Consider the following 23,918-nt stretch of genomic DNA (forward strand, 5'->3'; position numbering starts at 1 on the left):
AGGAGGGCACTTGTGGGGATGAGCACTGAGTGTTATGTGGAAACTAATTTGACAATAAACTATTTGTAAAAAAAAAAAAAAAAAAAAAAGAAAAGAAAAGAAATGGATGTGTCTTAGAGAAAAACTGAGCCCACTCCCAAAAAGAAAAAGTAAAATTAGAAGTAACTTTTCTTGGGGCACCATGGGCTCAGTCGGTTCAGTGCCCAACTCTTAATTTCACCTCAGGTTATGATCCCTGGGTCATGGGATCAAGCCCCCTCGGGCTCTGTGCTGAGCATGGAGCCTGCTTCAGATTCTCTTCCCTGCCCTTCTCGTGCAGGTGTACACTCTCTCTCTCAAAAAAAAAAAAAAAAAAAAAAAGTAACTTACTATATGCCAGTAAATTTTAATGTTTATTTATTTTGAGACACACAGAGAATACATCACTCTTGTGCAAGTGGGGGGGGGGGGGCAGACAAAGAGTGAGAGAGAGAATCTCAAGCAAGCTCTGCATTGTCAGTGAGGACTTGATCCCACTAACCTTGAGATTATGGCCTGAGCTGAAATCGAGAATGGAATGCTTAAACAACTGAGCCACCCAGGTGCCCTGCCAGTAATTTTTCTTAACAGAAAGATTTTATGTAGAAAACTCATAATCTGGAAAAATCCTCCCTTAGGACTGAGAAAATAACTGCTCCTCTAGAGTGTTGGACTTGGCATGGACAGCATTGATACACACACATTAGACTACAGATCTTTCCCCACTCCTAACAAAAAAAAGTAAAAATAGAAATGCTTTTAAAATTGTGCCAACAGAATACTAAAACGCAAGAGATGGTAGTAAGATACATATTGGAATCATTTTTCCGAAGGTGATATATATTAAACATAAAAATCTGAAATACAGAAATATTACAAACGTATAGGGAAACAGGCTGAAAATATAGAATAAGCGAGTGTCTAAATGAAACTGTTAAGTCTCTAAAAATAATGAGAATAAAGCCTAACATGACCCAGAATGTGTGTGTGTGTGTGTTTTTTTTAATGTTTTATTTATTTCTGAGAGAGAGACAGCGTGAGCAGGGGAGAATCAGAGAAAGAGGGAGATACAGAATCTGAAACAGGCTCCAGGCTCTGAGCTGGCAGTCAGCACAGAGCCCAACATGGGGCTCGAACCCACGAACCGTGAGATCATGACCTGAGCCGAAGTCGGAGACTTAACTGACTGAGCCACCCAGGCACCTCTGGAATGTGTTTCTTTAATGGTAGCCATCTACGACTCCCATGTAGAAAGCCCAAGAAATCTCAGGACAGGCTGTATTTAAATTTGGAAGTTTATAGTTTTTAATCAGATTTTAAAACAGGTTTATAACCCAAAGTATATTGAGATTCATAGCTTAAAGACAGCTTTCAGTGGTTGTTACTGAAGTTATCATTGCTCAAGGGTGACAGAATTCTTTGGAAATCTATGGAAAACTATGGACTTTCTCCCAGAGAAATGCACACATATATAGCTACCTACAATTTTGAGAGAGTCTACAAACCCCTAAACCCCACTCAAGGACCTCATACAAAGCTAAGGTTTCCTGCTTTCGTTTGTTTACAGTAATTGTAAGGATTCCAGAAGTGTCTGGATGGCTCGGTAGGATAAGCATCCAACTCTTGATTTCGGCTCAGGTCATAATCCTGCGATTGGTGAGTTCTAGCCCTGCATCAGGCTTTGTGCAGATGGCACAGAGCCTTCTTGGGATTCTGTCTCCCTCTCTTTCTGCCTCTCCCCAGCTTGTGCTCTCTTTCTCTAAATAAATAAACATTAAACATACATACGTATGTACGTACATACATACATACATAAACAAGGATTCCAATCTTCCTCATTTGGTGGGTTAAAATAAGATACTACACATTAGGGTACCTGGCTGACTCAATTGGTAGAGTAGGTGACTCTTGATCTCAGGGTTGTGAGTTTGAGCCCCACACTGGGTATAGAGATTACTTAAAAACAAAATCTTAAAAAAAAAAAAAGATAACCAGATATTATGTAACTCTGATTAAGATTCTTAATTGGGAAAAGTACTGGCACCACACTATACTACTGAATGTTTAGATTCGGCATAATCATGATGCCAATGCCAAACATCATCTAGTACTCTACACATGTGACAATGTGAGAAATGGAACTTAAAAGGGTTTTTGGATTCTTCTGAAAGAGTTTAGAAGATGCAAGTATAACATCACGTGGAAAAAAAAGTTTTATTAAAAACCAAATGTAATCATAAGATAATAATGTAAACACTTATTGATTTAAACAAAAATTGTGATAGGACTACATTGAGAGACACGGGGGTAACAGAAATGTTGAGAGTTTTAAATCTTCATTTTCCATGACATGAAATCAGTAGACGATGTCTAAGAAAACTGCAGGATAAGCTGGACGTTATTGCATGCAGGGTAGGGCAAAGGGATGAAGAAGGATAAAGGAGAACACAGTTCCCTTTCATTATAAGCTTTGTAGTAGTATTTGACTTAACTACGGATATACATTATTTTTATTAAAAAAAAAAGTCAGAACACTAAAATAATATTTAGGCTTACTATATTAAAATCTTATATTTTCTACCTTAGTTCTTACAGCCATGATCTATAAATACGACAATAAGTTTTACATTCTAAGGTGTGGTTTTATGCTAATTTCATCAAGGTCTTTTTTTTTTTTAATGTTTATTTCCTTTTTAGAGAGAGAGACAGAGACAAAGAGAGAGACAGAGAGCCAGAGACAGAGCGTGAATATGGGAAGGACAGAGAGACAGGGAGACACAGAATTCCAAGCAGGCTCCAGGCTCTGAACTGTCAGCACAGAGCCTAACGCAGGGCTCGAACTCACAAACTATGAGATCATGACCTGAGCCAAAGTCAGGTACTTAGCCAACTGAGTTACCCAGATGCCCCTAACAAGGTTTTTGGTTTTTTAGTCACATTATTGAACAGATATCCTTGAGAAGACGGTTCTTTCTGAACCGTGTCTTGTTTCCCAGTGTCTTGCATTCCTGTTTCAGAAGTACTTTCCCATATTACACTGCCAATAACTCAAAGGAAAGAAAGGGAAAGAGGGGCAGCTCCTTCTCAGGGCATAAGCTATCCACTGAGACGGAACCATCACTAACTTGTTCTTCCAGGCTTGCATTTCCTCAGTGAAAGAACTAGAGAAAGCTGAAGTCTCCACGAAATAAGAGCCAATGGCTCAGAAGACTGGTGAGGCCTTAACCAGAAACAGATATGTATTCTTGAAAGCCTACTGCCTCCTCCTCTCTCACTACCTTGTGTCCTTTTTGCTTTTTCCTCTCAGTACAAAATGTGTAACTGAACTGTAAGAACAAAAACAAGTTAGAAGCACCAAAAAAGATCACAGACCCTTCTAGATCACATTCTATAAAGTAAGTCAAATCCTAATATTAAAATGCAAAATTCAGATTTTCAGAGAGCAAGTTTTCACTTCAGAACAAACCCATTCTGTTAATTAGTCCCACTTATGTGGGTGGACAATCTGAGGAGCCTACAATACAGCCAGGAAGGCCACTGCAGGCTGTCCCCTTCAGCACTGTAGTTAATGAAGAGGAGACTCAAACTACAATCACTGAGGTCCACAGAGTGGCAGAGATAAGGGTATTTTCGGTTCAATACATCAGTAATTTTACTGGGGCACCTGGGTGGCTCAGTCAAAGTTAAGCATACGGCTCTTGATTTCGGCTCAGGTCATGATCTCACAGTTAGGGAGTTCTAGCCCGGTGTTGGGCTCTGTGCTGATTTTCTCTCTCCTTCTCTCTCTGCCCTCCCCCATAGATAAACTTAAAAAAATAATTTTATTGAGTCAAAAGACTCTCACCTGTGGAGCACAGTATATGAGATTTGGTGATATTTTTCCTGATGACCAAATATGCTTCTTTATTTCTCAATCTGGTTGTTTTCCAAGAGGTTAAGGACATGGATGGTTTAAAGATAAGATCTTACTACCAGTTAAGCAGGCATTTGTGAATAGTGCCAAAGAAGCATTAAGTTCCGGAACAACTAATAGTGGTGCCTAGCATAATCCCTGGCACATGGTAATACTCAAACGTTTGCTGAATGATGAACAAATGAGTTCTAAGAAGTAGAGGGGACAAGCAGCTGTCTACATTGGTATGTAGCAGTCAAATGGCACCGGGTCCATTTTTAGGGCCTGCCATGCTTTACAATCTTTCTTCATTGATAGGCAACATTTTTCCAAACAAACCAAAGGAGTTAACCTAAGGAGGCCTTACACGTTAGTATTATTTAATGTAAAGAGACATTAGAATAGCACTATAGCACATATTAGGTGTTCAATAAATGCTTGCTAACAAACAACTCCTCAAATAAGAAAACCAGTTGGTCCAGAATTCACAAAGGAACCTACTAAAAAAGTTGATTGATCCCCAGCATAAGTTCTGTAGGGTGAACTAAAAGCAGATTAGTACATGACATTCTAAACGTATTTTGTTCAATACCCACTCCTATCTGAATGCAGATAATAAGCCTAGGAAGATATATACCAAAATGCTATCCATGGGAATCACTTTAACAAATGAATATGGCTAGTTTTTATTTTCCTCCATCTAGTTATAAGTAGAGAAAAGAACTACAGTGAATAGACATTACTTAGATGTTTTCAATTTTTTTTTTGGTGTGCTTTTATTATTTTTCCCGCAAACTCTTTTTTTATGTATACCACAATTAAAAGCTTCATAAATTTAATTTAATCACTAAGTAGAATTTGGTAAAGTAGAATTTAGCTCAGAATGAGAAAGAGATATGCAACAATGCAGGCTGCAAAAGAGTTGTACAGCTGAGTACTCCATCATTCTTATGCTAAAGACAACCAAAATTATCTATTCACCAGTGAGTTCTTATTTCTCCTTCTATGCTGTAAGGCAGGGAAACCCATTTTAACTTAGTTTTTTATCTCCTTTGTATGCCTAGTGTAAGGAGCGCAAAGTTTTGTTGAATGGAACAAATGAACAATCATTTTTTTAATGTAAGAGTCAAGGATATTAGTAATCTACTAAATTTTTGGTATACACTCAAGTCCCCAAAAGTGGTAATCCATTATGACATTATTTCATAATGACAAATCAGAGCAGCAGCATGGCATGGTGATAAAGAGCTCAAAGTTTGAAGCCAAACTATCTGGGTTCAAATTCTGGGACTGGCAAGTTGAATGGATGATGACGTAAGCAGGTTACTTAACTTCTATGCCTCAGTTTCCTCAAATATAAAATGTGAGAAGAATCACAAACCCTATCTCAAAAAAGTTGTTATGAAAATTTTAAAGGGCTTAGGAGAATTCCCAGCACTTTAAGTGTTTGCTTTTAAAAAAAAAAAAAGCTTTCACTGCTACAAAAATACCTGGGTAGAAAAAAATGAGGCAATTTAGAAACCTGAAAATTAACCTATCTTAAACTGAGACATGTGTGTCATCTTCTCTCAATATGTGTAAAAGTATTCCAATATCTATGAAAACTGACTCTTTTAAAATTGCCAAATGTCGACAAAAGCATTCTTAATGTCGCTATTTTAAAATAGCCATCCAAAATAATTCACCTGCTATGGTATTAAATGCTAAAGACAAAAAGAATGTCAAGGACAAACTTCCCTTGTAGGAGAATGAGCTTAAAAAAACTGATAATAGTTTTTCTTGATTCTTAACTGAATAAATACTTAAGTGAATACTATTTGAATTAGGAATAAGATACAGGTTTGGTTTTAGGGAAGAACAAGGTTTCTCTTGGGCATTTTTAGGTTTGTAAAATCTTAAATTATATCCCTACAAGTTCATTAGATTTGATGTTATAATATTTTTTCTCCTTGGTTAAAAAAAAAAATTTCAACATTACAATTTATTGTGAACATGCCATTAAAATTTAGAGCAAAAGTACTCCTCCTTTGAAGCTTGCACTATGTGGCAACATTAAAGATTAGGTTAATGACTATATTTTATAGTCTCTGATAAGCAGAAATGATCATGCCTAAATGTTATTTCAGAAAATTTTAAAGGAATGGCAATATCAAAGGGAGGGGGGAAAACCCACTTCACATTTGAAAACGAGACAGAATTAATAAAATACATTTTAATAGTCCTATATATAAATATAATTTCAATATAGAAGTACATAACTCAAAAACATTCCAGACCATTTCTCATCTAAGCACTACAAAAAATTAACTAAAATTGACACTGAATTAAGAGTTTAAGTAGTATTTTTCCAAGATTTCATTTACACACTATTCTTTTCTTCCTTAATGATCTCTGCTTTTAATACATAAGTTCTACTTACCAATTCTACATATTTTCCATTCAAATATTACTCATTAAATGTAAAAAGCATGTGTAGCAACAACTAGCTCTAAAGATAACCCTGCAAAATCTCTTTAGGCCTTTAGTTATGTAAAATATCGTCCACACTATTTTTTACCAACAAAAAATTAGGTTATGAAATATATTTTGGCAGCAGAGGGATTTTACTTGTTCCAGATCTGTCTAAAAACTGTCTTGCAACTAGCCAGAGTAACATTTTTCCTCTTTCCTTTTTTCTCTTCAGTGCTTCTAAGTATAGTGACAGGCGCATCAGGCTTTCCTAGTCTCAGCGCAAGCTCAGTGAAAATCTGGGAAATGTAAGTGGAAACATGAGAGACCGCTTTATTTGGCAGTGCTTTAAAAAAAAAAAGGGGGGAGGGGGGGCAGAACAAATGGCAAAGCCGTGTTTGGACCGCAGGATGAACAATCAATAGGCAGAAAGCAAGATAGAGGCTTCCTCAGCTTTTGGATCGACAATCGACAGCTGAGAGACTATTTTTTGCTATGGTTGACTAAATATGGTCAGGGAAGAGAGAGGCACAAGAGAGCCTGTTTGCCTGGGAGTGCATGTTTCAAATGCTTAGCTGCCTATAAAGCTGTAACAGTTTAGCCCGTGGCCACTGAGGGAAGAATATAAGTTAACCTCTGTAGTGACCATGTGGAAGTCCTGACCTTGCTTGCAGACTTGACCTCTGGATATGACAAGGTGGCTTCAATACAAATCTACCAATTAATCTTGGAAACTAAAAATCAAACAACAACAAAAAAAATCAAACAAACAAAAAACTTCACAGCAAGAAAGATACAGAATATTTCCTGAGAAGTCAGAAGAACCCAATGCATTCTGGTGGGCAAAGGAAAATGGGGTGAATGGTTAGTTACTTCGGGGGAGTGAGGTGTGTTTTGGTTTTTGGGGGTTTTTTTTGGTCTTTTTTAAATTATAAAATCAACTTCCTCTGCAACTTTCTCCCCTCTTCTGAAGCAGTTCATCTGAAAAATAAGCGAGGTTCATTTTCTTGGCCGTTATAGCAACCTTCCTTGGTTGCTTAACTTTCTGTACAGCAGATACAAGGTACTCCTATCTGTGCAATACTGGGAGTATGACAATGCAAATCAAATGGCCAATTGTGATTCAATTTTATTGCAGTTTTTTTTAAGGGAAAGGGAAAGGAGAGGGAAAAGACTGCTTATTTTTTTTGTTTGTTCACTTGTTTTTCAAATGTATCTTAAAAGGTGAGGTTCTGTATTCACTGATACGGCCCCCTTACTTCTCTCGGCTCATGAAAAGAAGTGCTGAATCAGCGATCAGAATGAAGGAACAATCAAGATGAGATGGCTGCTGCTGCAATGACTCTTCAGGTCACCATCTCTTTTCCTCCTGCAAATGCTGCATGGCACTAAGCTTACCAGGTAACACAGCACGACGAGGCCTGCACTTTTAAGGATGCTTATGACTTTCTGCATGCTTACCTATTACTGGCTCAATGCACGGTTCTATTGTTAAATTCTATCTGGGCATTGCCTAACTTCACAGTTAAAGTAGACAGCTTATGTAGTGTAAAAAGGAATGCTGTTCAAATATCTTGACAGATAATTCTTGATCTCAAAAATGCACAAATCCATTACTGTCACCTACATTACTAAAGACTGAGTCTTTCTTGTTTCAGATTAAATGATGATTCTGCATCCTTAGTAAATTGCATCATGCTTGCAAAGTAGGCTGCCTTTACTATTACCTGTGTATTTCAAGGTTTAGTCAACTACGATATTTGGAGATTTGGTAGATCACAAAATACTTTTTAATGCTCGCGTTGGGTTGGTCACAAAAATAAGTCAGACCGTGCATGGTAAACTCTCCTGCTGCACTGCTGAAATGGCTGTGGAGCGGGGCCGTCTACTGCTGCGTTCTGACTTGCTCTCCAGGAGCTGCACTCGCTCTCTGTCGCAGGCTGCAGAAATTCTGCTTTCCCTGCCTTCTCCAAATATGAACACTTTTATGGTGTTCTTTTAAACTGACCTTTTAATACCAAAATAATTATAGGCAACTCACCAACTATAATGTCTTTTTAAGCTAAATGATCAAGCTCAAACCCAAGTGCTCATAGGCTAACACCTTTCAGTTCTTTTAAGTGAGACTTTAGAAAAGTTGACTGTTCTGGTAGTTTTCCTTTATATTAAAAAAACTGAAGAGTCAAAAGAACCGAACTCATCAAAATTAGGTATTTATACATCTATTCAAATGGCTATTCAACTCAAAGCACCAAAATGCAAAATTCAGGTGAGTAACTAATAAAGACAAAGGAACAACAAAGAAGTTTTCAAATAATCATGAATTCTTATCTGTGACCTTATTAAAAAAAAAACTAACAAAAAATTCATCACCTTTAAAAATGTAGTTCACTCACACTCTATAAAGTTCTAGTTTTTTCCCTGTTCTTTCAACTTTTGAGAAAAAAATACTAATTGGTTAACTGGTTAAGTTTTCAATAGTATCTAATTTGTAATATCTAGTTTGTAAAAAGAATTTGCACTGAATTCATTACTATCTACTTGTAGGATCTAGAAGCAAACTGCAAAGTAAGAAGAATTCGCTCTGAAGACTGAAGAAACACTAGGCTGATCTTCCCAATTTCTGAAATATACTCTATAAAAACTCCACTGATTCTATGAATCTCTTGCAAAAACAACCAGACCAGGACAAAGTTCAACAGATAACTGGTTAGTGTTTAGAAGTGTCTATGTCTACCAAGAACAAGGAACCATAAATGGCACTAATGCTATGATTCAGGTAAATCTGTTATAGTCTTTGATAGTCTCTGCAAATGATCTACCATTGCTCTCTATCAGTAAGCTCAATGTTTTACTAACAAATGGGAAAATAAAACATTTCATGTTTTTACAGCTAACAACTTAGTAAAACCTACTCAGAGTACATACTTCTTTATGTACCCATATGAACATACAATGCTATGGAATGTAAAGAAGTATGTATTTTTGGTAGGCAATAAACTGCCAAGAGGGAACTAAACTGCAGCTAAAAGAAGCCTTTGCTTTTTTCTATGTGAATGACCTTCATACAGTAAATTAACCTAGTATCAAAGAGATGACCTTTGGCAATACTAACATCATAAAGACGTACCTACTACTTTTAGATGGAAATGAAATGCTGCTAAGATTTCTATTTTGGAAGAAAAAAGAGTTTGAAGGAAATTTAAAATTATCATGTAACTCCTTTTAAATCTTTTAAGTTACTACCTTTTACATTTTTAAATTAAGTATGCATATGATTAAAATTTGAATACAGAAATATTATTAGCACAAATGAATGAGGGATACACATGACCCATTTCCTGTCTCCACAATTCGACCTTAATTGAAGTATATCACATCACAATACTAGGATCAACTGATATGTTAAGAAAAACAAGAAAGGACAAAAGCTTACTCCATTACATTTCAACAACTGTTCTTCATATTTTGATAAATTTATAGTCTGCTAATATTAGAGGAATTTTTAAAGCTAGTTTTGTTATTTTAGGCTTTCTTTTTTGAAAGCTACCTAGTCATAATTCTAAAAGACTGTCTTTTAAGCAACACATTCTACTCTCAAAAAAAAAAGTAGTGGTGTTAATCACCAAATTAATCAGGTCCTTAACCCAGTCTTCACTTTAAATGCTAATTACTTAGAATAAATTAAAACATAAAGTTTGTGCAGGAAAAATGACAAATTCTGGGCCATAGCTGTAAGTTAACAGGGCAAATTGGTAATAGATTGCCAAATATTAAAAAGAAATTAATTTATTATCTATACTATCCTTGAATTTGCTTTCTCCAAGGTGGGGGGGGGGCACATAAAATGAGAACACTATAGTTAAGAAATCAATTTACACAGACAAAATAATCATCTTTTTTCTGGTACTATGGAACTGCAATTCAATTTTTACAAACATGATAGGCGCGCTATTTATAGTATGCTGGAGATACCAAAACACTTTTTTGTATCTTATACAAAATTTATTTTGTACAACTACTAATAAAATTATAAATAAGCTGCTGGCAATACTTTATAAACAGTACCTGTTTCGAGCTACAATGATAGACTTAGAAAAAAATACTCATACTTACATTCATGTATTCTGATTTCTTACTAAAAGTTATCATTCCAACTGCAATATTCAGACATGTATAAAAAGCAAAGTGATGTTTAAAATAAAAATTTTTACATGTCACAAGCTAAATAGAAATGGCTATTAGGTTAACTACAGTTAAAAGTGAAAATACATATCTCAAAACTACAGCTTCCTCTATAAAACTACTCAAACGGTATTACTATACCCATGTCTTATAATGAACAATTATATTCATTATTCTATTGGTATACAACTTTTTATTAATTATTTTGAAATAGCCCAGAGACTAAGACTCTCATTGCTATAATATTAAGACAACATGATCCTTAGGGAAAAAAAATAACAGCATCTGTTATTCATTTTAAAAAGTATGATTATATACTGATTCTAGTGCTTACAAGTTTAACTTAACATATCTAAAAGTATTTTCAATCACTCTAAAATGTCACATCCATCACTTAGATCAGCTGTTCATTTTTAACTGAGTACATAGTAAACTCTGGGCATCTGCTGACACTGGTGTAACTCAAACATTTCAACTGTCTCTCTGACAGGGATAACAGATGCTGACATTATCAAATGCCATGGCCTCTCCTTGCCCCGATATGGCCAGTATATGAAACTGCACTGCCATCCAAAAGCACACTTGAGCAACTGGATCTGCTAACCAGCTCCCATATAACCAGTAAAAATAGAAGCCAGTTTTATTGCTATCTTCAGCACTTAAGTCTAGGCAATTTAACACCTGTTTCATTTCTATCAGAATAAATGGAAAGAATTGTAGTTACATTAATTTCACCAGCAGCATGATACTTACCAACCAACAGATGCAGAATATACTTAATATGAGAATTGTTTAACTATTGCCTGAATTAGTATTGACCTTCTCCCAGTTTAGTTCAAAACAGTAACTGTTTCTTTACTCTGCATTTCACTGAAAGTACTTAAATTACTTTATAGGCCAACTATAATTTCTCAAACTTTTACTTTTGAAGTATATTTCAGAAAATATCCCCTCCCTGATATTGAAATGCAACACTGAAATCACATCATAGCAAAAATCTGCTGTACTGACTTTTAAAGTATTATTTACATGGTAGATTTTAATACTCAAATTCACTGATTATAGCTATACACCAAAAGTCAATGTATTATTAAGCTGATAATGGAAGTAACTGGGCAATCTGTACCCAAAATGATGGAGAATTCAGTAGGGGAAACAGACTTGAAAAGGTTACATTACTAACCCATGATTATTAACACTACATAAGCAAAAACAAAGAAAAAAGCTGGCATGCACAGTAGTACCTTTCAACACAAGTCCAAGCAATACAGTGAATACACATGTGATCTATTTATAAACCAAAGGGCAGAGGTACTTTCTTAAGGTCACTCATATTCCTCCACCCCCGCCCTGTCAGGAACTTGTTACTAGTCCTCAAGTATAATACTAAATAAAGTAGCCACAGTAGAAAGGTATGTATGACTTTAGTGCTCTTCCCTGTTAGCTTACTCACTTGGTTCAGTGCCTACAGATAAAATAGAAAATAGTATTCTGAAATACATCAAGGTCTATTTGTTCCTTTAAATGCTGTCGGTTTTAAAAACAGGTTGTTGTCTACATTTAAGAATTACACAAAGGTGTAATTCTGATAATGCATCAACAAAACATTAAAGGGCAAAGACTTCTGCTCCATTCAAGTAGAAAATAGTAGGAAAAATGCCTTCAAAATAGTAAAGTTGACACGCAATGACTGAAGTACTGATAGGAGAATCTCTAACATTTGTAGAATGTCCATAACCATAATTATACCAATAAAAAGCAGCTCAACTGTTTTGTATCCCAAACTAGCAGCACTGCAATGCTTTGCTAGAGCTGGTAAAATGGAACCAAATCGCCTGTTCAATGGATTTGGTCCCCTTCAACCAGCTGTAGCTATGCATTGATTACTACAGGACAACCAAAGTTTTCGCTGATAAATATCAATCACATGTAAACTAATTTCAGCTTATTTAAATTATTCAGTTTATGGTTTCAATCAAATAATTTGTTATTGTTAACTGTCCTTGGAAGAACCATAGTGGCATAACAATGTTTATAAAATGTTTTATGAAAAATGTGCGGACAACTTAAGGATTGCAAATAAAATAATTTTCCTTATTGTCTCTCGGTGTTAAATTTCTTATCCTTCGGAAAAGAAACAGTAATGAAATGTAGCCTATGCTGCATAATAAAAGAAATGGAACTTCCTTCAAAGGAAGAAAAGAATTGGGAAGGTCACCCAAAACCTACCTGAAACCATACTGGGACACTACAGTGGGGTTCTCATGGATATGCACATATTATAAATTAAAGAAAATAGGACATTAAATATAAGAATACTCTAGAAATGTTGGGTCACTATCTTTCATAGGATTAGCATTTAATTTTACTTCTATTTACCGGAATATTGTTAGGTTAGGTGAAAAAGGAGATGATATTGCAGAATATCTTGTGCAGAGACTGAAACAGTATCTAACTCTCCCAACCCCAAAACAAAAGTTTTTAACCCTCAGAAAAGAAAGAAAATGCAAAGTATCATGTCTTTTAACTGTGTAGATATTTCAACTATCCATACTTGTCTCCTCAGTTGTAAAATGAAGACCTCTTCTAATAATAACATCCTATGATTCTCCTCACTCTGTCTTCTTGTCCCTCACAAAAAATAAACATACAAGTCTCTCTCAGTGGAGAGAAAAATCAAGGAAGAAAAAAATGACAAGTTATCCAACATCTATTTTTCTTATTGACTACAATATAACCATAGATAATGTAATGTCCCTTAATACATGGAAACAAGCATTTCAGTAATTAATGAAGGCCAAGTAGTAGTTTAAAAATCTAAATGTTCACAATCCTCAAGAGACCACTCCTCTATTTCAAAATGAAGATCATCACTTAAAAGAATAGAGGCAAAGGAAAGTGTGTGTGTGTAAATATATATATACAAATTTTATCACTTAATTCAAGTTACTATGCCTTCCCGCTCATATTAATCACATTTCAATTAGTCTTTTAAATATATTTATGTATTACAGGCACACAGTGTTTGAGATTGGATGCACAGCACATATAAGAGAATATGGACACAATGTACGTAGTATCTCATTTAATAATACTCTCAGCTACTTTTTATATATAGCACCAAGCATGTTCAAAGTTTATAAGAAAATATTCAACACAAAGATATGGTTTGGATTTTCAAATTATCAAATCTTCATATATTCAACATAGTCTCATTTACCAGACCTTATTTCAGAATTTAAAAAGTTAAATAAAGGCATCATAATATTCTAGAGGGAAAATTGTGAGTTGCTCATATACTCAGTAAGGTTTAGTACGTACCTTTGTTGGAATAAACAGGTAAGTAAGAAATGCCTGTGAAATTATCTTAGCACTAACTTGAAAACACAAGATTATTACATCATGTGATCCATTCATATTTTACTGTTACTTTTCACACTCAATTTATATTAAAGAAAAATGTGTAAGTAGCACTAGGTAAGGTACCTTCATAACACTATTAACAGTGCCTCCAAAATATCTGTCTGGTATCAGTACCTCCAAAACACCTGGCTGGTTTTTGGCCAGCTCTGCAAAGAATATTGCTAATTTATTTTCACGCCTAAGAAGGAGCTCTAAAAATTTAAAGGCAGCTAAAATTGCAACACCTTCACAGAAAGTACCTATGTAATGTGCTAATTAATACTAAGAAGAAATTTCATTTTCAACAACAGAAATAATTTCTGCTGTTCATTTAAATCTGAAATTTCACCTGTATATAATATGGCTAAACTCTCCTTCTCTATAAAAATAAAAAACACAGCACTGTTTAATCTCAATTAAGATTCCTGAATTTTAAAAAATACTATATTAAGACACATTGTAACTGCTATTCTACACTGCTCCATTCTAATTTTTAAATTTTATAAACCAGGACACTGATATACTCAGTGTCTCAGAGTAAAAACTTATATGGTCTCCCTCAATTCTGAAAGAAAAGAAATGGCTTTATAGCTCTCTCTTAATGTCTTTATTTCAGTTACTGTTATACCAGGAGGAAACATCAAGATTAGCTTTAAAATCTAGAATCTATATTGATCTGGAACTTTGAAATCCAGATTTCAAGGTGTATTCTCCAAAATATATGACATCTAGACATATTTTTGATAACCAGGAAAGTCACATTTATTTAAAAAAAAGCACAACCAATAATTAACTCTACTGTGGTATTAGCTTATTGCTGAAAAATTATTACTGCTTATTAAAGGCAAAGCTAAGGAATAGTATGCTACTTAAATCCCACATGTATATACATGCACATAAAAAATTCTGGAAACTTTTCCAAATTACTAACCATAATAAATTGACATAATTATTTGTGCTGATATTTACATTCACAATGATGTAAATAACTGACTGTAGAAATAATATAAACATTCTAATAAAAGAAAAACCTCAAATTAGCTAAGACTTTACTAAAGTACCATCAACTGCAATTAAAACTGACTATACATAAAATCCAACAATTAAGCCAAGTATACAAAGAAGTGTAACTATAAAACAAAAATTGCAAAGAAAAAATATTATATAATTCAAGGTAAGAGATTCATTAAGTTATATAAATCATAAAACACAAAAATGGGGGGAAATGTTGACACATGCTAATCATATCTAATATTTTATTCAAAAATGCTAATTTCTGGGAATGATAATTTACTATTGTCTGGTGTCCTTAAATAAATTTAAGGCCAAAGACTTTTAAGATTTTTTTTAATGTTTATTTATTTTGAGACAGAGATAGAACATGAGCGGTGCAGAGGCAGAGAGAGAGGGAAACACAGAATCTGAAGCAGGCTCCAGGCTCTGAGCTGTCAGCACAGAGCCTGATGTGGGACTCGAACTCACAAACTGTGAGATCATGACCTGAGCCAAAGTCAGACACTTAACTGACTGAACCACCCATGCGCCTCAAGGCCAAAGACTTTTAAAAAAATTCTGAGTACACCAAAAATGGTTCATTCTGTCTTCTGACATTTATATAAATATAAAATTTATATTTTTGAATAAAAAATTTGATATGAAGAATACCCTCAAAACAACCTCAATATGCAATGTCAATTGATACTAAGTTGCGTCATCTTCTGATACTCTTCAATGTCCAAGCAAAATCATACTCTTTGGGGGGGCACCTGGGTGGCTCAGTCAGTTAAGGGTTCGACTCCTGATTTCAGCTCAGGTCACAATCTCACAGTCCTGAGATGAAGCCCTATGTGGGGCTCGGTGCTAGGCATTGAGCCTGCTTAAGATTCTCTCTCTCCATCTCCCACTCCCCATGACCACCCTTTAAAAAAAAGGAATCATGCTCTTTATCCAGCAATCTAGAGTCACAACTGCATGAAATATCTTAAATAAATAGGAATAAAAAAAGTCATGTTGTTTTAACCAGAGCACCACTTTATTGCAGAATAAAAATGGCTTTTTCCCCTTTTTTAAAATGTCACCTGACACTAATTATTTGGTTGGAAGAGTCACTATTACAAATTTTCAGGAAAATTTTCAAAATTTATATAAGAATTAAAGACATGTTAAGTAGTATATGCTCTCCTCCTTGTATAGGCTTACTAGCATCATTAAATATACTACCCTACCCACAGTAAAGTGAAACAATTCAAAATATTTTAAAAATCACTCATTTCCTAAACACTTCAATTTTCAGTTTCTCTTAAACTTTATGATTAAATATGATAACCTAAATACCCTCAACTAAATCTTTTTAACCATTTTAATCTGAAATAATTGCTGTTTGACCCCTAATAGTTTCTCTACAGAATCTGTACCTAATCATATAACATCTTGTGATACCTAGCATTGTCCTGATTGTCAAATTAAGACTAACATTTATTAAGTCCCTAGCATAGTCAAAAGCATTGTGGGAGACACACAGATGAAAAGGGTGCCCACAATTTAACAGAAAGAAATATAGAAATGCCACATTAATAGACATAAAGTGCAATAAAATAAGAACAAAGAACAAGTTAGTGCAGGGAAAATAATTTCAATGATGTGATCTAGGAGCTCTGAAGGAAAAGATGGTGAAGATCAAGATGGGGGACAAGGGCATTCTCACTAAGGGAAATGCTTAAATAAATGAAGTAGACAAACTATTTTCAAAAAATGGTATAGCATAATATAGCTGAAGGGCAAGACAGAAAGAGGGATTTAGTTAGTGGGAAATGAAGGTAGAAAGGCTTAGGACACATCAAAAATGAGTGTAAAGGTCAAGTTCAAGGTATATAAATTTTATTCTATGTAAAATAGGAAGCAAATAAAGATTTGGGAACAGGGAAGAGAAGCCATTATATCTATGTCTTTAGAATGGTAAGTTGGTAATCAGATAAAAGTTCAATCAGAGATAAGACTGAAATCAGAGAGAACAATTAGAAAGCTACTGTAATAGTTTAAGTAAAAGTGGTGAGCACTTAATTAGATCAGCAACAATGAGAATAGGAAGAATGGAATAGATTGGAAAGCTTGGTAAAATAAATGGAATTTGAGAACTAATTGAAGTTGAGAATTAGTGAGAGTGTATCAAAGATAACCCTAAGCAAAGAGGCAGGAAGGGGAGTGATATATTAATACATTCTTAGTTAAATCATTCACTGTCCATGTGTTTCAGTCTTGCCTCACATACACACCCTAATACAGAAAAAGTGATATAAGGTGGTTAAGAGCTATGATCATTAGGTCAGATTCCTGCTCAAATTCTAGCTACTCCATTGATCACCAGATCTTGAATAAGTAAATTCACCTCTTTATAAACTTAATATTCTTTATCTACAAAGAGAAGATATTAACACCTGTCTCAAAAAGCTGTTGAAAGGATTAAAGGAGATAATGCATGTAAACCACTTAGTAGAGGCCTTGCCTGTGGTAAGTACTATCATCATCATCTTCTATTCAAAAGGCAGGAACATACCATTTTGTCTCCTTCTCAATGCCAAAGGTGCAAAGTGTTCAAATATTCGTAATTTAAAAAACAAATCAAAACATAATTTAAAACATGGTCATTTGTTTCATCCTACATTATATACCTCTTGTTAAGAGTACCAACGGGCAATAGCAGTAAAATCCATTTGTTCTCTGTGCTCACCCTCTAGTGGTGATCCTAAGAAGCCAAAAAATAACAAACAAAAACTAGAAGGAAACAATATAAAAATGCCATACGGAACCAGATGATAAGAATTCATGGGGACGTAATATAGTTAGTAATTCTGTATTGTATATTACAATTTATATATATATACAATTTTGTATATTAGCAAAGTTGCTAAGTGAGTAAATCTTAAAAAAGTTCTTATCACAGGAAAATACATCTGTAACCATGTGTGGTAAAGGATATTAACCAGAACTATCATAATAATTTCATAATATATACATATATCAAATTATTAGATTGTACAACTGAAACTAAAAATGTTATATGTCAGTTATATCTCAATTTAAAAAAAGAATTTAGGATAGATTAAACTGTCAAAATAAACTTCAAAGTGAACAGCTCCCTTAGTCAAGAAATGCAGGCTTAATTCAACTATAAACAGAAAATCTTTAATACAGAATTTTCTAAAATGCTTCTTGAGGTTAAGTTGTTCCCAAAAATTTATTCATAGAAAGCATTTTCTTATTCTGTGAGACTCTGTAGATCCTTTAAGAGTTCTGTGAGTTCCCAGAAGTTTTTCTCAAACGATAACCAGCAAATATTTTTTTCGGTAGACTCCCCATCACTATTGTTACAACAGCTGGGGAATATCCTCACCAGAAGCATATATAATTATCTTATTAATATGGAATTAGGTACTTAACAGTTATCTAGCCACAAGTTAAAAGAAATGATTATGCAAATGATGAGAGGGCACCTTGAGAATGATCTTAAATTAGAGACATAAATCTCAAAATGGTATTTTAACTTAAATCTTTAGATATAAGTATTCTTGATACTTTATATCCATACTTAATGTATATTTCAGTAACCATTTCATAATAATCGTATTAGTTTTTGTTTGTTTTTGGGGGGGGTGCAAGTGAACAAGGGGCAGAGAGAAAAACAGAGAGAGAGAATCCCCCAAAGGGCGGAGGGGGAAGAGGGAGAGACAGGCAGAGAGAGAATGATTCAGGGCTCACCCGGGGCTCCCGTTTTTACCAAAAGCAGGGCTCAAGCTCACCTGATGTAGGACTCAAACTGACCAACTGTGAGATTATGATCTGAGCCAAAGTCAGATGCTTAATGGCTGAGCCACCCAGGCACCCACTTGTATTAGTTTAACAACCAAAATATAATATAAAACTATTAGTGAAGACATAATTTCTACAGACCTTAAAATGATTTGTCAAATACTAAAATAAGTCCTTATTTCCTCATCAGTATCAGAAAAAGAGAACTAGCACTATGAAAATATTTTTAAACTGCATATAAAACAGTAAAAGGTGAGCTCTTTACCTGGGATTTCCTCTTAGTGCAGCATGGTGTAGAGCATTAAATCCATTATTGTTTGTAATGGTTACATCTGCTCCAGCTTCTAGAAGAACTGCCAGGATGTCATCACGTTTCTTACTTATTGCATCATGAAGAGGGGTATCACCTTCAGAATCCTTTTTTTTAAATTTAAAGAGACTTTCATTAGTTCTTGGACCAAACATCATATGTAATATTAATACATATACCAAACTACTAAACAGAAGCCAAATCTAAAACCATCAATAAAACATCCTATGTTAAATTTTAAGATGCAGGCAAGAAATATTAGTCTCATTATATTAAATAAACTCATACTCAATCTAGATGGAAAATCTAATGAACACATAATCTACCAAAAAAAAGGAAATATAAAATTAAAAAGTACCTTCAAGTATGATTCAGCTAATTATAAAGTTTTTTCCTAACGGTTTTATTTATTTCTGGGAGAGAGAGAGACAGCATGAGCTGGGAAGGTCAGAGAGAGAGAGAGGGAGATACAGAATCTGAAGACAGGCTCCAGGCTCTGAGCTAGCTGTCAGCCCCACATAGCCCGATGTGGGGCTCGAATTCACGGATCATGAGATCGTGACCTGGCTCAACTGACTGAGCCACCCAGGTGCCCCAGATTCAGCTAATTATAAAAAGTAATGAAGTGAAAAAGTTGCCCCCAAAATTCATTAGTTTAAAACAGCTGGTTATACCCATTCCTACCAGTAATTGTTATGCCTGAAACTTCAAAACAAACTCACATCAGTCTTGGTGTGCTATAGCAATAAATTAAAAATCAGTAGTTCTCAACCTTGGCTGCACATTTAGAATCTGTAGGGAATCTCTTAAAAAGATACCCAGGCTGTTCTCCAGACCAACTAAACCAGAATCTCTAGGAGTGAGACCCAACCATTAGTAGTTTTTCAGAGTATATTGTATAGTCATGGGTGAAAATCATTAATCTAGATGTTTGCAAAGGGCAGAAAAGCAGTTAGTTAATCAAAATAGAAACAAATGTAAAAGAAAATTTAGTGGTCTTCCTTTTTTTCAAGCTGACTACTTTTTTCATTAATTAACTGACTTAGCAGTAAGTTATTATTCATTATCAGTTATCTGCATAAATGGGTAATTTAGACCTCATTCTTTTCATAGCTTCATAAATGTGAAATCATACCTATGGCATAAACCATGGTTGCTACATCCAGCCTGCCACCTGTTTTTGTAAATTGTTTTATTGGAACACAGCTACACACAGTCATTTATGTATTATCAATGGCTGCTGTGTTCACGCTATAATTGCAGCACTAGATAGTCATTATAGAAACTATAATGAAAGCCTAAATTATCATAAGGTCCTTAGAGAAAAAATTGGACAATCCCAGGCATATACTCATGTACCCTCCTAACAGATTCCTAACCCAAGTTCAATCCAAGCATCCATTTTCTATCCTCCTTTCTAGTGACACTAAAAATCCATAGTTTTCAACTTCAGCTAGGCTCTTAACACGGTTGGAATAAGCTTCTACAGGCCCTGTTAAGTCATACCTTCTGGTCCCCACAATAGCTATTCCAAATGTTCATCACTCTTCTCAGTTACCTTTTCTATGCCTACTACTATTGCCCATTCACTTTCAACAGATGACTTTCCCTCCCATTTCAGACCAAATAAAATCAGTAAGTACAAGTTATCTTTCTATCAACAGATTAACACTTTCTAATTCTTCCCCCATCCTCCAATTCTGCCATCCACTTAGAGGGTCTAAGTTCCAAACCCTGTCAGTGCCAAAATGCTGTGCCTCAGATATATCAGTCTCTGAGAACCATCGAGCTGAACAAAATCTCCAATTCTTTCAGTTCTCAAACCTCCAGTCCCATTACTCCTGTTTTTCCTATTTATTTCTTCTCAGACATTTATCCAATCTAATCCATCTGGTTACTAAAACTGTGGACAGGACTCACCTACCTCTTAGGTGATTCTTGCCTCAAAAATTAGGTTCTACTGTAAATCAACCCTAAAGCCCTGTATATTTTCCAAAACAGAAAATCTTCCTCAGCTAACGAATAGACTAAGACTCTAAGATAAATTAAGCTACAATTAAAATAATTTAGATAGTTATAAAGCATCATGAAATGTAGCCTATTACACTTCCTTAAGCTACAAAAGCTCACTATCATGATCAATAAAATTAAATCAATTCATAATCTTTTATATTTGTAAGAAGACCCCATCTTCACCCTCCAATATAAAATCAATCTACTGACATTTTCTTTAAAAAGGCTTTTCTAAGAAGGAACAGCTGCCAATTTTATCACATTCTATGCCTTTGGTATCATATACTATGACCCATCATATACAAACTGGTAACAAAGGAATGCTTACCACAGAATTTAGTACTTCCCTTTAACAGAATCCTAGCAATGCCTACAGAATATTCTTCATTAAAGATTTTACCTGGAGACTAGGATGACAGCCAAAGTCCAATAAAGTCTTCACGACCTGAAGATGGCCCTTATTGACAGCAATATGAAGTGGTGTCTGGCGGCGCTTGTTGCGAGCATTCAAATCAGCACTGCCCCGGTGCAGGACTTCTATAACAGCACCTTCATCTCCAAAAGCTGCATGGTGAACAGCTCGATCTCCATCTTTATCCTGAACATCATCATTTAAATCTGAATTAGTGAGTGAATTATTTTAGAAATAAAAACTATACCTGAAGCTATAATAATTCATCAAGAACCAGATTAATGTGAGAAAAGGTTACACAGAACAGAGCCAATAAAATAACTAGAAATTCACTTGAACAGTGATTAACTCCAAAGAGAAATGATGAACCTGGATCAATACACTGTATCACATATATAGTGGACCAATACTTTTATCAGAAGTGGTTTGATCTTTCATTACTCCTAAGTTAACAATAATGATGATATGCCAACATTAGGAAAATGTTAAATTATGAGACAACTATTTATAAACCTTTTTTCCATTTAAAAAATTTTAGAAAGCCTTTTAAAATGACATAAAAATTGTATAGGTACTAGTGGAACGATTTAAAAAGAAGAAAGAATGCCAAATCGTGATCTCAACTAACTTTGAAAGAAATATATCAATATATTAACATTGGTTATCTCTGGCTAGTGAGAATACATTTTTCTGTATATTCAAGAACAGAAAAAATTTAAATACTACCTGAAAAGATAAAAATGAAACACAAATCAGCATAACTTGATATATCCAAAATCAAAAATTATTTCAGATGAATCCAGTAGGTATGCCTTACCTTGTTTTTAAGTTTATTTATTTATTTGGGGCAGAGGAAGGCATGCATGAGCAGGGTAGGGGAAGAGAGAGAAGGAGGGAGAGAATCCCAAGCAGGCCCCACTCTATCAGCACAGCATCCCACATGGGGCTCACTCTCATGAATGGCGAGATCATGACCTGAGTTGAAATCATGAGCTGATGCTTAACCAACTGAGCCATCTAGGCACCCCTAATGTTTTACCTTTTATAATAGGCATATTTCTTGAGATGAGAGGTAGAAAAAGACCCAACTACTGAATTTTTTTCAAATATAGAAAACTACTTTTTAAAGGGGAAAAAATGTCCATACTGTACCATGAAGATACTATACACAGTTTACACTAAAAAGGAAGTCCCATTACTATGCTAGATGCAGATGGAGATATGTATTATAAGGATACTATCTTTATTTCAGACTACATCTCAAATTTTGACACCCAAAAGTAAGCATGCTCTAAGACCTTCTCCAAAGCAATGGTTCTCAACCCAGTCCTACCTCTTCATCGAGTCTAGTTTTAGCAAGTGGTTTGAAAATCCATATGGTATTTGGCATTATTTGAACTACTTTTCAAAGATTTAAATTAAAAACAAAACAACAGTTCATTCAAAACAGTTGCTGAATTCAAAACAGGTTTTAGCCTTAGAATATTTTTTGAGACAGAATTAAAGTCAAACCGCTGGTGTAGGGGTCCACAACAATTTGACATTCACCCTTGGAAATGTAGGAAACTATGACTCAGCAGTACTCCTACCTTACTAATATTCTAGCTAAGCCAAACTAGTTTTTGTTCAATGTCAACCTGGAGCATAAAGGAACTGGCAGGCTACCACATGAAAGATTTGATTCAACTCATGTGCCTCTGAGCATTGTATTTAAACAACCCAGGGAAACCAGCTTTTTACAAAAGAAAATTGAGTGTGTGTGTGTGTGTGTGTGTGTGACAGAGACAGAGACATGAATCTCTCTAGTAGCATTATGTTTCAGAATCTTAGATGTAGGCTCTTCCTACCCTGCAATTTATTTAGATTTATTTTTTGTTATAATTTTTAAGCCAATTTAAGTGGTTCTCCTTCTGTTAAAAATAACATCAATCCACTAACACTCACTGAATAAAAACAGGAACTATTTATGAAATGTACCAGATGTTTATCATTGTTAGAAAGCTGTTACTGAAACACTGTTACTCGGGTCAACACTTTATTTACATGAAAAAAAAAACACTAAAAAATTAAAAATCTTAACGTATATGTCAAAAGGAAATATACATAAGACAAACATTTTGGAAACTACATACAGTAGAAAACAATTATTTTGCTTTTTTCCAAATAAAAAACCTCAGCTGCACAAAAACTTTAATAGGTTTTGTTGCTGTCTTCTGAATCCATCTTAAGTATTTCAAATACACCTAATAGAAGCTCATTATTATGTCTCCCATACTGGCACCAAATGAGATGCTGAGGGGCAGTATCACAGCTGATCTCAATAAGGTTATCTGAAAGGATTTGTGCAGGGACCTCAAATTAAATCTGATCTTGGGTCTTTCTACCCTCTTATTCCCCTTTCCTCTGATCTGCTCTCATTCCCTAGGTTAGCT

General features: G+C 34.7%; 1 protein-coding gene across 1 annotated transcript in view; it reads right to left on the minus strand.

The window, feature by feature from the left end:
* The window catches only part of MIB1 (MIB E3 ubiquitin protein ligase 1), a 121,889-nt gene that overhangs the window by 32,200 nt on the left and 65,771 nt on the right, over window positions 1-23,918 (minus strand). Inside the window, exons 11-12 of the mRNA XM_039217706.1 lie at window positions 21,475-21,672; window positions 19,017-19,168 (exon numbers count right to left, since the gene is read on the minus strand). Of these exons, the coding sequence (XP_039073637.1) occupies window positions 19,017-19,168; window positions 21,475-21,672 (350 nt within the window). The remainder of the gene's footprint in view (window positions 1-19,016; window positions 19,169-21,474; window positions 21,673-23,918) is intronic.

This window comes from Hyaena hyaena, unplaced genomic scaffold (assembly GCF_003009895.1).
Source record: "Hyaena hyaena isolate Hyena2069 unplaced genomic scaffold, ASM300989v1 scaffold_14, whole genome shotgun sequence".
NCBI lineage: Eukaryota > Metazoa > Chordata > Mammalia > Carnivora > Hyaenidae > Hyaena > Hyaena hyaena.